Consider the following 14677-nt stretch of genomic DNA (forward strand, 5'->3'; position numbering starts at 1 on the left):
GGGAACCAGGGGATGAAGGCAGGGATATGGGGGACAAGGAAGCGGGAACGGGTAATACAGTCCGTGGTTCTGGGGAACCACGCGGTGACACAGGGGGAGACAGGGGAGTGGGCTGTCTGGAGCCTTGTCTGCGGCACCTGAGGGTGGGTGCCTGGAGAATGTCATTGCCAGAGAGGGGAATTGTGGGGGTTCCTGGGGTTTGGGGAGAAGAGGCCCCTCTGTATGGGGCTAACCTGTCCCGGTGCAGTGCCACCTTTCTCCCCTGGGAGGAAGCTGCACCCGGTACACAACCTCCCCTACCCTCTCCAGGACACTGCAGGGTCCCACCCAGTGACTGTCCAACTTGGGGCATCTGCCTTTTTTTCCTTAGGGGCTGTAGACCCAGACCAGCTCCCCAGCCACAAAGTGCCTTCCCCGGGTGTGCACGTCATAGTTCCTTTTCTGCCTCACACCTGCATTCACCAGCTGCTCTCTGGCGAAGGTGTGGGCTGTCTCCAGGCGGTCCTGGAGTCTCCGGGCATACTCCGGCCCCGAAGGAACATGAGGGCTATCCAGGGGCCGACCAAACGCCATCTCCGCAGGGGTGCGGATCTCTCTCCCCAGCATGAGGAGGGCAGGCGTGCAGGAGGTGGAGTCTTGGACAGCGGAGCGGCATGCCATGAGGACCATAGACAGGTGCTTGTCCCAGTCACGCTGGTGTTTGCAAGAGACGATGGCCAGCTGCTGTCCAAGCGTTTTGTTGAAGCGCTCCACAAGGCCATCACTTTGAGGATGGAGAGGAGTAGTGCGGGTCTTGTGCATACCCAGCCTCTCACACATGGTGGCGAACACACGGGACTCAAAGTTTCTGCCTTGTCGCTGTGGATGGACTCTGCAGCTCCAAACCTGCTGAACATCCCCGCTGTCAGGGCGTCGACGATGGTCTCTGCCTCCTGGTCAGGCAGAGCATAGGCCTCGGGCCATTTTGTGAAATAGTCCATGGCCGTGAGCACCCAGCGGTTTCCACTGTCTGTGGTGGGGAACGGCCCAACTACATCCACTCCCACCCTCTCCATGGGAGCCCCCACTGGGAACTGTTGGAGCTGAGCATGGCGCGGCCTGGGGGCCCTTTCTCGCTGTGCAGTTGTCACAGCGGCGACAAAAGTCCTCCACATCCCTCTTGTGCTGCCCCCAGTAGAAGCCCTGACGGAGACGGCGCAGTGTTTTTGTGACCCCAAAGTGTCCAGTCCCCACCCCCATGAGTACTCTGGAGCACAGCCTCCCGCAATGCTTTTGGGACCACCACCTGCCACCTCTCCTCTCCCGTAGCTGACTCCTTCCATGCCCGCTGTAGCACGCCATCAGCCAGCCGCAGTCTCTCAAACTTCGACCACAACCCTTTGGTCGTGAGTGAGAGCGCTGTCACCTCTTCCCATGGTGGCCTCACCTGCGCCTCTACCCACTGTAGCACTGGCTGTAGGTCTGTGTCCCGTCCCTGCTGCTGCCGCCATTCAGCCACGTCGACAGTCTGCAGCTCACAGCAGACAGGCCCGCTCGCCCGACACACTGTGGCACAGACACCCTCCTCTGCCCGCAGCTCTCTCTCCCGTCCCTCTCTCCGTTCACAGTGGCGGCAGCCGTCTGCAGTACAGGGCCGACGGGACATAGCGTCGGCGTTGGAGTGGCGTGCCCCTGCCCTGTGCACCACCGTGAAGTCATACGGCTGAAGCTCCTCCAACCAGCGTGCCACCTGCCCCTCTGGCTCTCTGAAAGACATGAGCCACTGGAGAGCAGAGTGGTCAGTCCTTACAGTAAAGGGCAGACCACCCAGGTAGTACTTGAAGTGTTTGACGGAAGCCACAACAGCCAAGAGCTCCCGCCGGGTGACACAGTAGCGGCGCTCATGTTTGTCAAATGTTTTGCTGAAGTACGCCACCACTCTCTCCCCCTCTGGCCCCACCTGGGCCAGCACCCCACCCATGCCCACATTGCTCGCGTCTGTGTCCAGGATAAAGGGCAAGGTGAGGTCAGGGGGCGAGCACGGGGCCTCGATCAGTGCACGTTTGAGGGTGTTGAACGCCTCCTCACACTCCACTGTCCAAGTGAAAGCCTTGTCCTTCGGCAGCAGGCGGTTCAGTGGAGCAGCAACGCTTGAGAAGCCCCGTACAAACCTCCTGTAGTACGAGGCCAGGCCCAGGAAGCTCTTCAGCTGATGCTGGTCGGTGGGGGTGGGCCAGTCTCTGACAGCCCCTACCTTGTCCTCCATGGTGCTGATCCCCTCCTTCCCCACTCGGTGGCCCAAGAAGGACACCTCTCTCCTCATGAAGTGGCACTTCTCGGGGTGGAGCTTCAGACCTGCGGCAGCCACCCTCTCCAGCACACGCCGTAGCGCCCCAGGGCTGACTGGAAGGAGCTGCCATGGGCCAGGATGTCATCGAGGTATACCAGACACTGCTGTCGGGGATGCCATCCAGCACCCTGCCCATCAAACGCTCAAAAGTAGCTGGAGCGTTGCACAGGCCAAAGCACAGGACCTTGAACTGCCAGTGTCCTCTGTTAGTGGAGAACGCAGTTTTGGCTCTGGCCTCTGGGGAGAGGGCACCTGCCAGTAGCCACTGCGGAGGTCTAGTGAGGAGAACCAGGAGGACCCCCTAACCAGGTCCAGCGACTCATCGATACGTGGTATGGGGTATGAGTCCTTCCTGGTTACCTCATTCAGCCGCCTGTAGTCCGCACAGAACCTCAGCTTGCCCCCCTTCTTCGGAACCATGACGACTGGCGCCGCCCAGGGGCAGTCTGAGGGCTCAATGAAGTCTGCCCGCTGCATCTCCAACACAGCCTTGTCTGCCGCCTCCTGGCGTGCCAGCGGGATACGGCGGGGACGCATCTTGATGGGTCGAGCATCACCTGTGTCGATCTCATGCTGCACCAGATGGGTCTGACCCACCTCTTCCTCACTCAACGCAAAGCTGTCTCTGAATTCAAACAGCAACTGCCACAACCGTCCCTGCTGCTCGGGGTCAAGACCAACACAGTTCCTCCCCATATCTCCCTCACTGCAGACAGTGTCCTCTCCTCTCCCATCTGGGGTAGCTGGGCTGGGGGTGCGGCCCGGGCTCACAGAGGGCTGTGTCATGGAGGTAGCTGGGGAATGTAACACACCGCCGTAGGTGACAGGGGGACTGGGGAAAAGTCACACACAGCTGTGGGGAGGGGCGCAGCCATGAGTCTCTGCTGCTTTAACTGTTGGAGTAAAGGGTTTGTTGGGTTGAGTGAATGTGACATTAGGGGGGCCATGGTGACTTCCGTCCCTCCCTGGAAGCTCAGTGTGCCCCTATTTAGGTCTAACTGGCAGCCTGTGCTCCTAAGAAAGTCCAACCCCAGGATACAAGGGTCCTGCACAGCCGCCACCCACACAGGATGACGCACAGTCCTGCCCCCTACTGTCAGAGTCATTATTCCCTTCCCTTTCATGGGTGCCAGCTCACCTGTGACTGTGCGGAGCTGCACAGTTGTAGGCTCACACTGAGTCCAACCTGGCACAATATCTGGCCTCACCAGGGTTACTGTGGACCCAGTGTCCACCAGGGCGGAGCAGGGCACCCTCCACAGTGACAGGGACATGACAAAAGTCCCCAACACAGGTCCGGCCCACCACAACAACAGGCTCCATCCGCTTGCCCTCGTCTGCTTCTGGGGAAGTGGAGCCTTGCTTCCCCGTCTGTGCCGGTGGGCTCCTCCTGAAGATGATGGTGGTTGGGATAGAAAGCCAGGGGTCCGCACTACCCGGTCTATGCGGACCCCGAGCCGTTTCCCTGAGCTCTGGGGGACATGGGGCAATCTCGGCGCAGATGGCCTGGTTGGCCACAACCCCAGCAGACCCTGGGACCAGGGCTTGTGTTTCGTGCCGCCTGTAGCGACACAGCCCGAATGAGTTCTGTCATTTCGGCCACCCAAGCAGGCTTTTCCGGCTCCGGGCTGCTCTGCCCCCAGCTCGCACAGAGGGTGTGTCTCCCTGCACCCCCACCAAAGCCCCAGCTGAAGCCCCAGCCCACACCAGCTCCCTCTCCAAAGCCATCTCCAAGGCTGTCTGCAATGACTCAGGATGAGCCAGCTGGGTCTGTATGCGCAGCTCCGTAGGGGAGAGCGCCTGTATGAACTGGTCCCGTGCTAGCTCGCTCTGCACGGAGGGGGCATGTGAGCATATGCCCGCCGAGAGAGGCTCTCAATGTCATTAGCTAGCACCCGTAGAGGCTCTCCAGGCTGCCTGCGTCTATTCCTCAGTTCGGAGCGCAGTAGCCCGGGCTGTACACACTGTCCATAGCGCCTCCTCAGTGCTCCCACTAGAGCACCATAATCATGCCTGTCCTCGGGGCTAATCAATATCAAACAGGCCAGAGCTTCATCCGTGAGGCATAAAGCCAACTGCAGTGCCCTTTCTTCATCCGACCACCCCTAAAATGAGCTAACAGTTCAAACTGAGCATGAAAAGGCTTAACAGATACGGAACAGGGGGCAGATAGCCGGGAACTGGGCGCCGCCATGTTTGTTTACATCCTGAGCCCCAGATTCCTCGTCACGCCGCGTCGCGCGTCGCCCGCCCGGTCCGCCCGCCAGAATCGCGCGAAATACACTCGACGAAGCACTCATGCCCGCTTCAGCGGCCATCACTCTAACGTCCTCCCTCAAGTGGCCTCTGCGCTCCGACGCCCTGGCGATCTCCTCAGACAGAACCCCCGACGTCCATTCACACGCACCTCCTTGGCCATAATCGTCCCCCTACCTCCACCATCACTTTCGGATTCCCTCGAAGCATTTTCAATCCCGTTCTCACCTACGGTAGCTAGCCACATAAGTCAGCTAGCTAGCTGGCTAACTTGTATCAACGTTTTTACTTCTGACACCAATGTAATGACCTGACTAGATCATAAATGAACAATTGTCCAGACAGAGGCTTGAGTTTGCGAATTGACGGTTTATTGAACCAACTTTACACGGGCTACTGTTTGGGCCGTAGCACACGCCAAATAGATGACAGATAACCCACAAGCCAATCGTGACCTTCTCTTGTGAAGCCCAGACGTAAGAGAGAGAGAACAAAGGCTGAACCTGGTCTTAACTTCCAATGCCCAACCCCCCTCCACGCCACTCCGCCAACCACCAGGATGCTCGGCATCAGAACATTCCAGGCATTCCCGTGATTGGCAGATAGCAGGTTGATTGACATGTCGGACCCCGCGAACACCGGGTACTGGTCAGTACAACACAACCACCTCCTAGCCTAGCACATAACACACAGCTGTCTGTGCGGGTCGCTACAATATTATTCGACCATGCTGGTCATTTATGAACATTTGAACATCTTGGCCATGTTCTGTTATAATCTCCACCCGGCACAGCCAGAAGAGGACTGGCCACCCCACATAGCCTGGTTCCTCTCTAGGTTTCTTCCTAGGTTTTGGCCTTTCTAGGGAGTTTTTCATAGCCACCGTGCTTCTACACCTGCATTGCTTGCTGTTTGGGGTTTTAGGCTGGGTTTCTGTACAGCACTTTGAGATATCAGCTGATGTACGAAGGGCTATATAAATACATTTGATTTGTATAAAAGCAACAGATACCGTTAATAAGAAGGGGCTAGAAGCGTCTTATAGGGTGAGCTACCGAGTGGCTAGGACAGGCAAGGAGGACTTAATTCTTCCTGCTGCCACGGATATGGCTGGGACAATCCTGGGGGAAAAGGCCCAAAAAACTATGCAGACAATGTCTTCATCAAACAACACCTTTTCACGACGCATCGGTGACATGGCCGGAGATGTTTTAAAACAATTACTGCTTTGCATACAAGCCAGTGAATTATATGCATTACAGCTGGATGAGTTAACAGATGTGGCGGGCCTGGTACAGCTCTTGGTATATGTCCGTTACGTTTATGAGGGGTCAAATAAGGAAGACATCCTCTTCTACAAACCATTGGAAAATAGGACAACATGAGAGGATATTATTTTAACTACTGGACAGCTTTGTGACATCAATTGGACTTGATCAAGATGTGTTGGTGTCTGTACTGATGGGGCAAAAGCCATGACAGGGAGACATAGTGGAGTGGTAAGCAAGCAGTTGCTCCCGACGCCACTTGGGTACACTGCAGCATCCCCCGAGAGGATCTTGCTGCCAAGGGAATGCCTGACAGATTGAAAGATGTTTTGGACACTACAGTGAAAATGGTTAACTTTGTTAAAACAAGGCCCATGAACTCTCGTGCATTTTCTACATTATGCAATGATATGGGCAGCGTGTGGTGTGAACTGCTCTCTTGAGGTCATGCCACAGCATCTCAATCAGGTTGGGTCAGGACTCTGAGCCACTCCAGAAGGCATATTTTCTTCTATTTGAAGCCATTCTGTTGATTTACTTCGGTGTTGTTGTTCTGTTTTGATGTGCTGTGTCTTTTTTTCCTCCACACATAGTGTTGTGTGTTCCTTCCAAACACTCAACTGTAGTTTCATCTGTCCACAGAGTATTTTGCCAGTAGCACTGTGGTACATCCAGGTGCTCTTTTGCGTACTTCAAAAGTGCCACAATGTTTTTTTAAAGATAGCAATGGGTTCTTCTACGGTGTCCTCCCATGAACACCATTCTTGTTTCGTGTTTTACCTATCGTAGGTAGACTCATCAACAGAGATGTTAGCATGTTCCAGAGATTTTTGTTCCAGAAGTTTTTAGCTGACACTAGGATTCTTCTTAACCTCATTGAGTATTCTGCGCTGTGCTCTTGCAGTCATCTTTGCAGGACGGACACTCCTAGGGAGACTAGCAACAGTACTGAACTTTCTCCGTTTATAGACAATTTGTCTTACCGCAGACTGATGAACATCAAGGCTTTTAGAGATACTTTTGTAACCCTTTCCAGCTTTATGCAAGTCAACAATTCTTAATCTTGGGTCTTCTGAGATCTGTTTTGTTCAAGGCATCGTTCACATCAGGCAATGCTTTTTGTGAATAGCAAACTCAAACTTTGTGAGTGTTTTTTATAGGGCAGGGCGTCTCTATCCAACATCTCCAATCTCATTGATTGGACTCCAGGTTAGCTGACTCCTGACTCCAATTAGCCAAGGGGTTCACATACATTTTCCAACCTACACTGTGAATGTTTAAATGATGTATTCAATATAGACAAGAAAAATACAATAAGGTGTGTGTTATTAGTTTAAGCACAATGTGTTTGTCCATTGTTGTGACTTAGATCAAGATCAGATCAAATGTTATGACAACTGTATGCAGAAATCCAGGTAATTCCAAAGGGTTCACATACATTTTCTTGCCACTGTATATTCAACACCTTATGGAACAGCAGGGACTGTGAAACAACACAAACATTGGCACACACACACACACACACACACACACACACACACACACACACACACACACACACACGCATTATACATACACATGGATTTAGTACTATAGATATGTGGTAGTGGTGGACTAGGGGCCTGAGAGCACACAGTGTGTTGTGAAATCTGTGAATGTATTGTAATGTTTTTAAAATTGAATAAACTGCCTTAACCTTGCTGGGCCCCAGGAAGAGTAGCTGCTGCTTTGGCAGGGGATCTATTAGGGGATTTAGTATGGGGATCCATAATAAATACAAATACAATGTGCGTGACAAAATTGAGGCTATGATTAAGAAGTTGGAGCTCTTTTCTCTCTGCCTTAATTATCAAGGTCAAATGTGATATAGCGAAGCACCTGAGTGAGTTGGGTGCACAATTACGCAGGTACTTTCCTGAAACGGATGACACAAACAACTGGATTCGTTATCCCTTTCATGCCCTGCCTCCAGTCCACTTACCGATATCTGAACAAGAGAGCCTCATCGAAATTGCAAGAAGCGGTTCTGTGAAAATTGAATTTAATCAGAAGCCACTGCCAGATTTCTGGATAGGGCTGCGTTCAGAGTTTCTTGTCTTGGCAAATCGCGCTGTTAAGACACTGATGACCTTTGCAACCACATACCTACCTATGTGAGAGTGGATTCTCGGCCCTCACTAGCATGAAAACTAAAAATGTAGGCACAGAATATGTGTGGAAAATGATTTAAGACTGAGACTCGCTCCAATACAACCCAACATTGCAGAGTTATGTGCACACCCTTCTCATTAACCTGTGGTGAGTTATTCACAATGTTTGATGAACAAATACGTTGTTATGTATGATGGCTAAATAAAGAGCAAAATGATTGATTATGATTATATTATTATTTATGCCCTGGTCCTATAAGAGCTCTTTGTCACTTCCCATGTCACTTCCCAAAAACTCACATTCATTCATATGTTTAATAAATGTATGGCAGGCTTACAATATTGAAAAAAACAAAATTTGAGAGTGCGCTGACCCTGGTGCTAGAGGGGGTACGCAGCTGGAGGTTGAATGTTTGAAGGGGTACGGGACTATAAAAAGTTTTGGAACCACTGTGTTAGAGCAACAGTTCTCAACCCTGGTCCTGGGGATGCAAAGGGGAGCATATTTTAGTTTTTGCCCTAGCACTACACACCTGATTCAAATCATCATCTCATCATTAGGCTTTGACGATTTGAATCAGGTGTGTAGTTGCTAGGGCAAAAATATGCACCCCTTTTGGGTCCCCAGGACCAGGATTGAGAACCATTGTGTTAGAGAAAAGACTTTAAAGTAATTGCACAGGGGTCTTTAGCCATGGTAGTTGATTAGATAAAGCATTGTATAGTGAGTGACTGAGCGCTTGAATTCCCTTCCAGATATGTGTGAGAGTGTTCAAGGTCAGTTTGTTCATCGGTCAAGGGCAACAGAATCGTCTCAGTAGGAGAGATGTTCCGCCTCTCCCCAATCATCATTCTCTTCCCCAAGTCCACCTGGCCCTACCTCCCTTTCTGGAAACAGTTTGTGGCTGTCTGGGATCACCTCTTCAAAGTTGGTGAGTGAATGAATTAAATAATGAGTGAGTGAGTGAGTGAGTAAATGAGTGGGTGAGTGAGTGAATTAATAAGTGAGTGAGGGAGTGAGAGAACAAGTGAGTGAATGAGAGGGCGAGTGAGTTAATGAGTGAGTGAGTCAATGAGTGAATTTGTGAGTGAATGACTGAATAAGTGAGACATTTGTATGGCATCACATGCTCTATCATGTACACTTAGAAAAAAGTGTTCCAAAATGGTTCTTCGGCTGTCGCCATAGGAGAACCCTTTTTGGTTCCAGGTAGAACTTTTTTGGGTTCCACGTAGAAACCTCTGTTAAAAGGGTTTTTAAATGGAACCCAAAAGAGTTCTACTTGGAACCTAAAATGGTTATTCTAAGGGTACATCCGAAGAACCGTTTTAGGTTATAGATAGTTCCTTTTTTCAAAGAGTATAATAAAGATTGAAAAGGTAGACTGCACAATAACATTACACATTATCACATACCCATGAACTCAAGTAACCTCTACTGCAAACTTGTGAATGAGGAAGATGTAGGATTTTGAGGGCACTCTCGCTCTCACTCGTTTCACATATGAAAATGATGCAATGTGTTTAAGTTGTTGATGATATGTTATGTGACATCATGTTTCTCATGTGCATGAGACTCAAAATTGAGCTCAGGTGCATCCTGTTTCCATTGATCCTCCTTGATGTTTCTACAACTTGATTGGAGTCTACCTGTGGTAAATTGAATTGATTGGACATGATTTGGAAAGGCACACACCTGTCTATATAAGGTCCCGCAGTTGAAAGTGCATGAAAGTGCATGTCAGTGCAAAAACCAAGCCATGAGGTTGAAGGAATTTTCCACAGAGCTCCTAGACAGGGTTGTTTCGAGGCACAGATCTGGGGAAGGGTACCAAAACATTGCTGCAGCATTGATTGTCCCCAAGAACACAGTGGCCTCCATCATTCTTAAATTGAAGAAATTTGGAACCACCAAGACTCTTCCTAGAGCTGGCTGCCTGCCAAACTGAGCAATCGGGGGAGTAGGGCCTTGGTCAGGGAGGCAGCTCAAGTGGGGACACTTCAGGCTGAGGTATGAGTTTCACACAGAGGCAGCTGGTGGCACCTTAATTGGGGAGACGGGCTCATAGTACTGGCTGGAATGGAATACATGGAATGGTATCGACACATCAAACATGTGTTCGATAACGTTCAATTTACTCCATTCCAGCTATTATGAGCCATCCTCCCATCACCAGCCTCCTGTGGTTTCACAGATCCCCATCTGCTACACAAGGAATTGAGAAAAGACCTGAGATTCACCCTAAGCATCTATATTGTGCTGGTTACTGTAACCTCTGACCTCTGTCCCCATACAGCGGCGGAGCAGGTGCTTCAGAAGATGGAGGAGATTGAGCAGAAGGTTAATCTGGGCCAGCCGGTGGAGGGAGAGTACCTCACACACCTCCTGGTCAGTGAACAGATGTCTGTCACTGAGATACTGGGGTCCATCGCTGAGCTACTGCTGGCTGGGATCGATACGGTGAGGTGGGTGTTTTATGAAGCGCTGTTTCACAGTAGGGTGTGATAGGGTGGCAACAGTAGTGGAGAAAGGGGTGAAGGCCTGCTGGGGGACATGTTTTTTTAAATATTTTAGATTGTGAACATTTCCAATATAACCACATTAGCTACCTACGTCAGACTGTCACAGTAAGCACCATAACAGTATCGGTACCATTGGCTCTCATTGGTGCCTGCCTCCCTAATCAGACCATAAAAATATAATTACCTCGCAATTAACATAATACTAATATTATTAGCCTACAACCTATTCCTATTGTAATTGTATTTCTATGCTACAGACATCCAACACCATCTCGTGGTCTCTGTACCACATGGCCCTGGAGCCAGAGATCTAGGAGAAGCTGTACCAGGAAGTGATCAGTGTCTGCCCAGGGGACAAGGTACCTACTAGTGATGACATCATTAGAATGCCCTGGCTCAAGGCTGTTGTCAGGGAGACACTACAGTAAGTTGTCAGTCATCTGTCATTCTGTAAATTCACTCATTATAAAATTCATAATGGGTTATTAAAGTTATTATATTCATAATGAGTTATGTATTGTGACGTGCAGTGTACGTCAATGTGCCTATAATTTATTCTTAATTAGTCAAATGGAGCCAATCCTTTCCTCTCTACCCCTCGTCACTCTTCTATACTCTCTCTCCAGGATGTACCCAGGAGTACCAGGAAACGCACGCATCAATGTGGAAAATGACATGGTTGTGGGGGAGCACCTCTAACCCAAAAATGTGACTTACACTTCTACCATCTTGTACTGTTGGAAATGTTTTCTATTGGTAAACTTAAGTACTTTTATTTTCATCCTGTGTGTGGAGATACAATCACACTTGTATATCCAGAGATATACATTACCTTTCGCCCTTAACTTCTGTATTTTAATTCATTAAAATCCAAGGTAGACTTTTGGTTTGTTGATATTGCTCACACCAAACAGTATACCACTGATCAGAGTTAGAGCAGCTGTATTTGGCTGTTCTCCCTCTCCTGTCCTTTCCCTCTATCTCAATTCAAGGGGCTTCATCTCTCTCCTCCTTCCTTTCCATCCCAGACTTGTTCCGCCTGTGTCACTATGTTGTGTCCTATGACCAGGCAGTGTTCCCGGAGCCCCAAGTCTTCCTGCCTGAACGCTGGCTCTGTGTGGGCTGGGGAAAGACAAGAACCAGCACCCCTTCGGCTCAGTGCCCTTTGGTTTCGGGGTCCGGGCCTGCCTGGGCAGGAAGTTGGCCAAGCTGGAGATGTACCTCATCCTCTCCAGAGTAAGACATCCAGGCCTGCTCTGTAGTTGTATAGTACCCCTACTGTTATGCGGAGCAGCACAGGGGAACCCAAGAACAGACTCAAACCAGGAAACGGGGATGAATGAACCAAGATATTTATTGTAACGCAGGGAGAGATGAAGTGCAGATCCAGGGAAGCTTGGATGAGTTGTAGGAAACCAGATGTGGAGGTTGGAGTGAGCTGGGTTGGGACATGGTAAACAGGTCTGGAGGGGAATCCAATGGAGTGATGATGAGTTGAATCCAGTGTGGAATGTGGAACAGGAACTAGAGTCAGAGCGGCAAAACTGCAGTGAGAGGAGAAACAGCATCAGGCAAGGAAATAGGCACAGCAGGATACAGGATCTTAAATGACGACAAATAGCTAGACGCATGACTGACTGAACAGAGATTATGATCTGGCAGAGTGGAAGTGGCGGAACTGAGTATTTGTAGAGGTCTTGATTATGGAAGGGGTTGCAGCTGGTGGGGAACTGCTGACTCCAGCACAACTGTCTCCAACCACACACACAGAGAAGGAGAGGGAGAGAACTGGGGGAAATGGCTGCAAGTCAAGGAGACGCTGGATGTCCACTAGGGGGTGCAGCAGGAGCAGATGTGACACCTACAGCATATGCCCTTCATTCAACAGTTTTATGTAGAACTGTGATAGTAGCTTGGGATTCAGACCACATGCTTTTCTGCGTCTGGAAATGATCAGGCAACTGTGATAGTGCAAGAGACAATACAGGATTCTCTGTCTTTTATACATTTCCTTCAGTGACTTTCACATTTCATTTGCCAGTGCCTCTAGAGGGCAGATGGGTTAAAGCTACATTAGGTTATACATGTTTAACCTACTTTTTAGCTGCAGCCTCAAGACATTGAGTTAGTTCTAATTGTTGATCTAGTCTGTAGTAACCCTCTAATATAATCAGGTTCAGCTGGGAACCTCTTTCTCAAAGCTCTGGGCATGTTATTTTACACACACTATGTAGCTACTGCTCACACTCTCCATCCGTTTATCTTTCTCACTTTATTCACTCTCTTCTGAACCATGTTGCTGTAGCCAATCTCTGCCTCATATTTCTGAAGAGTTGAAATGATAAACCCTGTAGCGATTTGAATGACATCCCCAAAAAGATTTATTGAAGGTTATACAACCTTCTGTCTGTTGTAATGGTTATTGCAGTTGCACAACCACGACAGTCCCTACCTACACATTGCATAGGAGCAAAAACAATTAGCGTTTTGTGTGATGTGAACATCTTTATAGTTGCTGTCATATTGTATGGTTTGTCAGCTACTGCCTACTAGTTGTGATAATATTCATTGCTCTGTTGCGAGAGGAGTTGCTGAAAAAAAAGAACTAGCCAATGTTGGCAATGATAATGAGGAAATGATTGCTATTTTGACTGCCTGTATGTCTTGCTTGTGTTTATGTTTGCCTAAATATACTGTTACAACAGACAAAGTTTGTACGAACATGTTGATCATGTCTTTTGTTTAGAACACGATAGCTGAATATCTTTGTATTGACCCCTCCCATTTTTACGCTGCTGCTTCTCTGTTTATCTATGACTAGTCAATTTCCCTCGACCTACATTTACAGTACCAGTCAAAAGTTGGGATTCCTACACGTTGGAGAATGATAGTTTTGATGTCTTCACTATGAAATAACACATGGAATCATGTAGTTACCAAAAGTGTTAAACAAATCAAAATATATTTGAGATTCTTTAAAGTAGCCACCCTTTGCCTTGATGACAGCTTTGCACACTCTTGGCATTCTCTCAACCAGCTTCATGAGGTACAGTAGCCACATGGAATGCATTTCAATTAACAGGTGTGCCTTGTTAAATGTTAATTTGTGTAATTTCGTTCCTCCTTAATGCGTTTGAGCCAATCTGTTTTACCTGTCCTTGTGCTTGTCTCCACCCCTTCCAGGTGTCACTTATTTTCCCTGGTGTATTTATTCGTGTTTCCTGTCTCTCTGTGCCATTTCGTCTCGTCAAGTCAACCAGCGTGTTTTTCCCCGTGCTCCTGCTTTTTATTTTCTCTCTTTTGCTAGTCCTCCCGGTTTTGACCCTTGCCTGCCCTGACTCTGAACCCGCCTGCCAGACCATAATGCCTGCCCTGACCTCGAGCCTGCCTGCCACTCTGTACCTCCTGGACTCTGACCTTGTTATGATCTTTTTGCCTGGCCGCAATCATTCTCTTGCTTGCCCCTTGGATACTAATAAATATCAGAGGCTCGAACCATCTGCATCTGGGTCTCGCCCTGTGCCCTTATACAATCAGTTGTGTTGTGACAAGGTACGGGTGGTATACAGAAGATGGCCCTATTTGGTAAAATACCAAGTCCATATTTTGGCAACAGCTCAAATAAGCAAAGCAAAACGACAGTCAATCATTACTTTAAGACATGACAAGGGCTATGATGAAACTGGCTCTCATGAGGACAGGAAAGGACTACTCCCTGTTGCCTCTGCTGCAGAGAATACGTTTATTAGAGTTACCAGCCTCAGAAATTGCAGCCCAAATACATGCATCACAGAGTTCAAGTAACAGACACATCTCAACATCAACTGTTCAGAGGAGACTGCGTGACTCAGGCCATCAGAAACAAACATCTTTCTGGTAAGAAGAGTGGCGGGGGCGTTTGCCTCATGACTAACGAGACATGGTGTGATGAAAGAAACATACAGGAACTCAAATCCTTCTGTTCACCTGATTTAGAATTCCTCACAATCAAATGTAGACCGCATTATCTACCAAGAGAATTCTGTTCGATTATAATCACAGCCGTATATACCCCCCCAAGCAGACACATCGATGGCTCTGAACGAACTTTATTTAACTCTTTGCAAACTGGAAACCATTTATCCGGAGGCTGCATTCATTGTAGCTGGGGA

At 49.0% G+C, this 14677-nt stretch overlaps 1 protein-coding gene across 3 annotated transcripts; it reads left to right on the top strand.

The window, feature by feature from the left end:
- Positions 1-8662: 8662 nt before the first annotated feature.
- On the top strand, positions 8663-11472 carry LOC115129978 (sterol 26-hydroxylase, mitochondrial-like). 3 transcript variants are annotated; one of them, XM_029660772.2, is made up of 4 exons: positions 8663-8935; positions 10301-10469; positions 10784-10950; positions 11153-11472. In XM_029660772.2, the coding sequence occupies exons 1-3, from the start codon at positions 8830-8832 to the stop codon at positions 10860-10862; spliced, it is 354 nt and encodes a 117-aa protein (XP_029516632.1). In that variant the 5' UTR covers positions 8663-8829; the 3' UTR covers positions 10863-10950; positions 11153-11472. The 3 variants fall into 3 exon arrangements, 2 of the variants coding, with proteins under 2 accessions (XP_029516632.1, XP_029516640.1); XM_029660780.2 differs by having other exon boundaries at positions 10301-10464; XR_010463934.1 differs by lacking the exon at positions 8663-8935 and adding an exon at positions 9764-10014.
- The last annotated feature ends 3205 nt before the right edge of the window (positions 11473-14677 follow it).

This window comes from Oncorhynchus nerka, linkage group LG1 (assembly GCF_034236695.1).
Source record: "Oncorhynchus nerka isolate Pitt River linkage group LG1, Oner_Uvic_2.0, whole genome shotgun sequence".
NCBI classification, from domain to species: Eukaryota; Metazoa; Chordata; class Actinopteri; order Salmoniformes; family Salmonidae; genus Oncorhynchus; species Oncorhynchus nerka.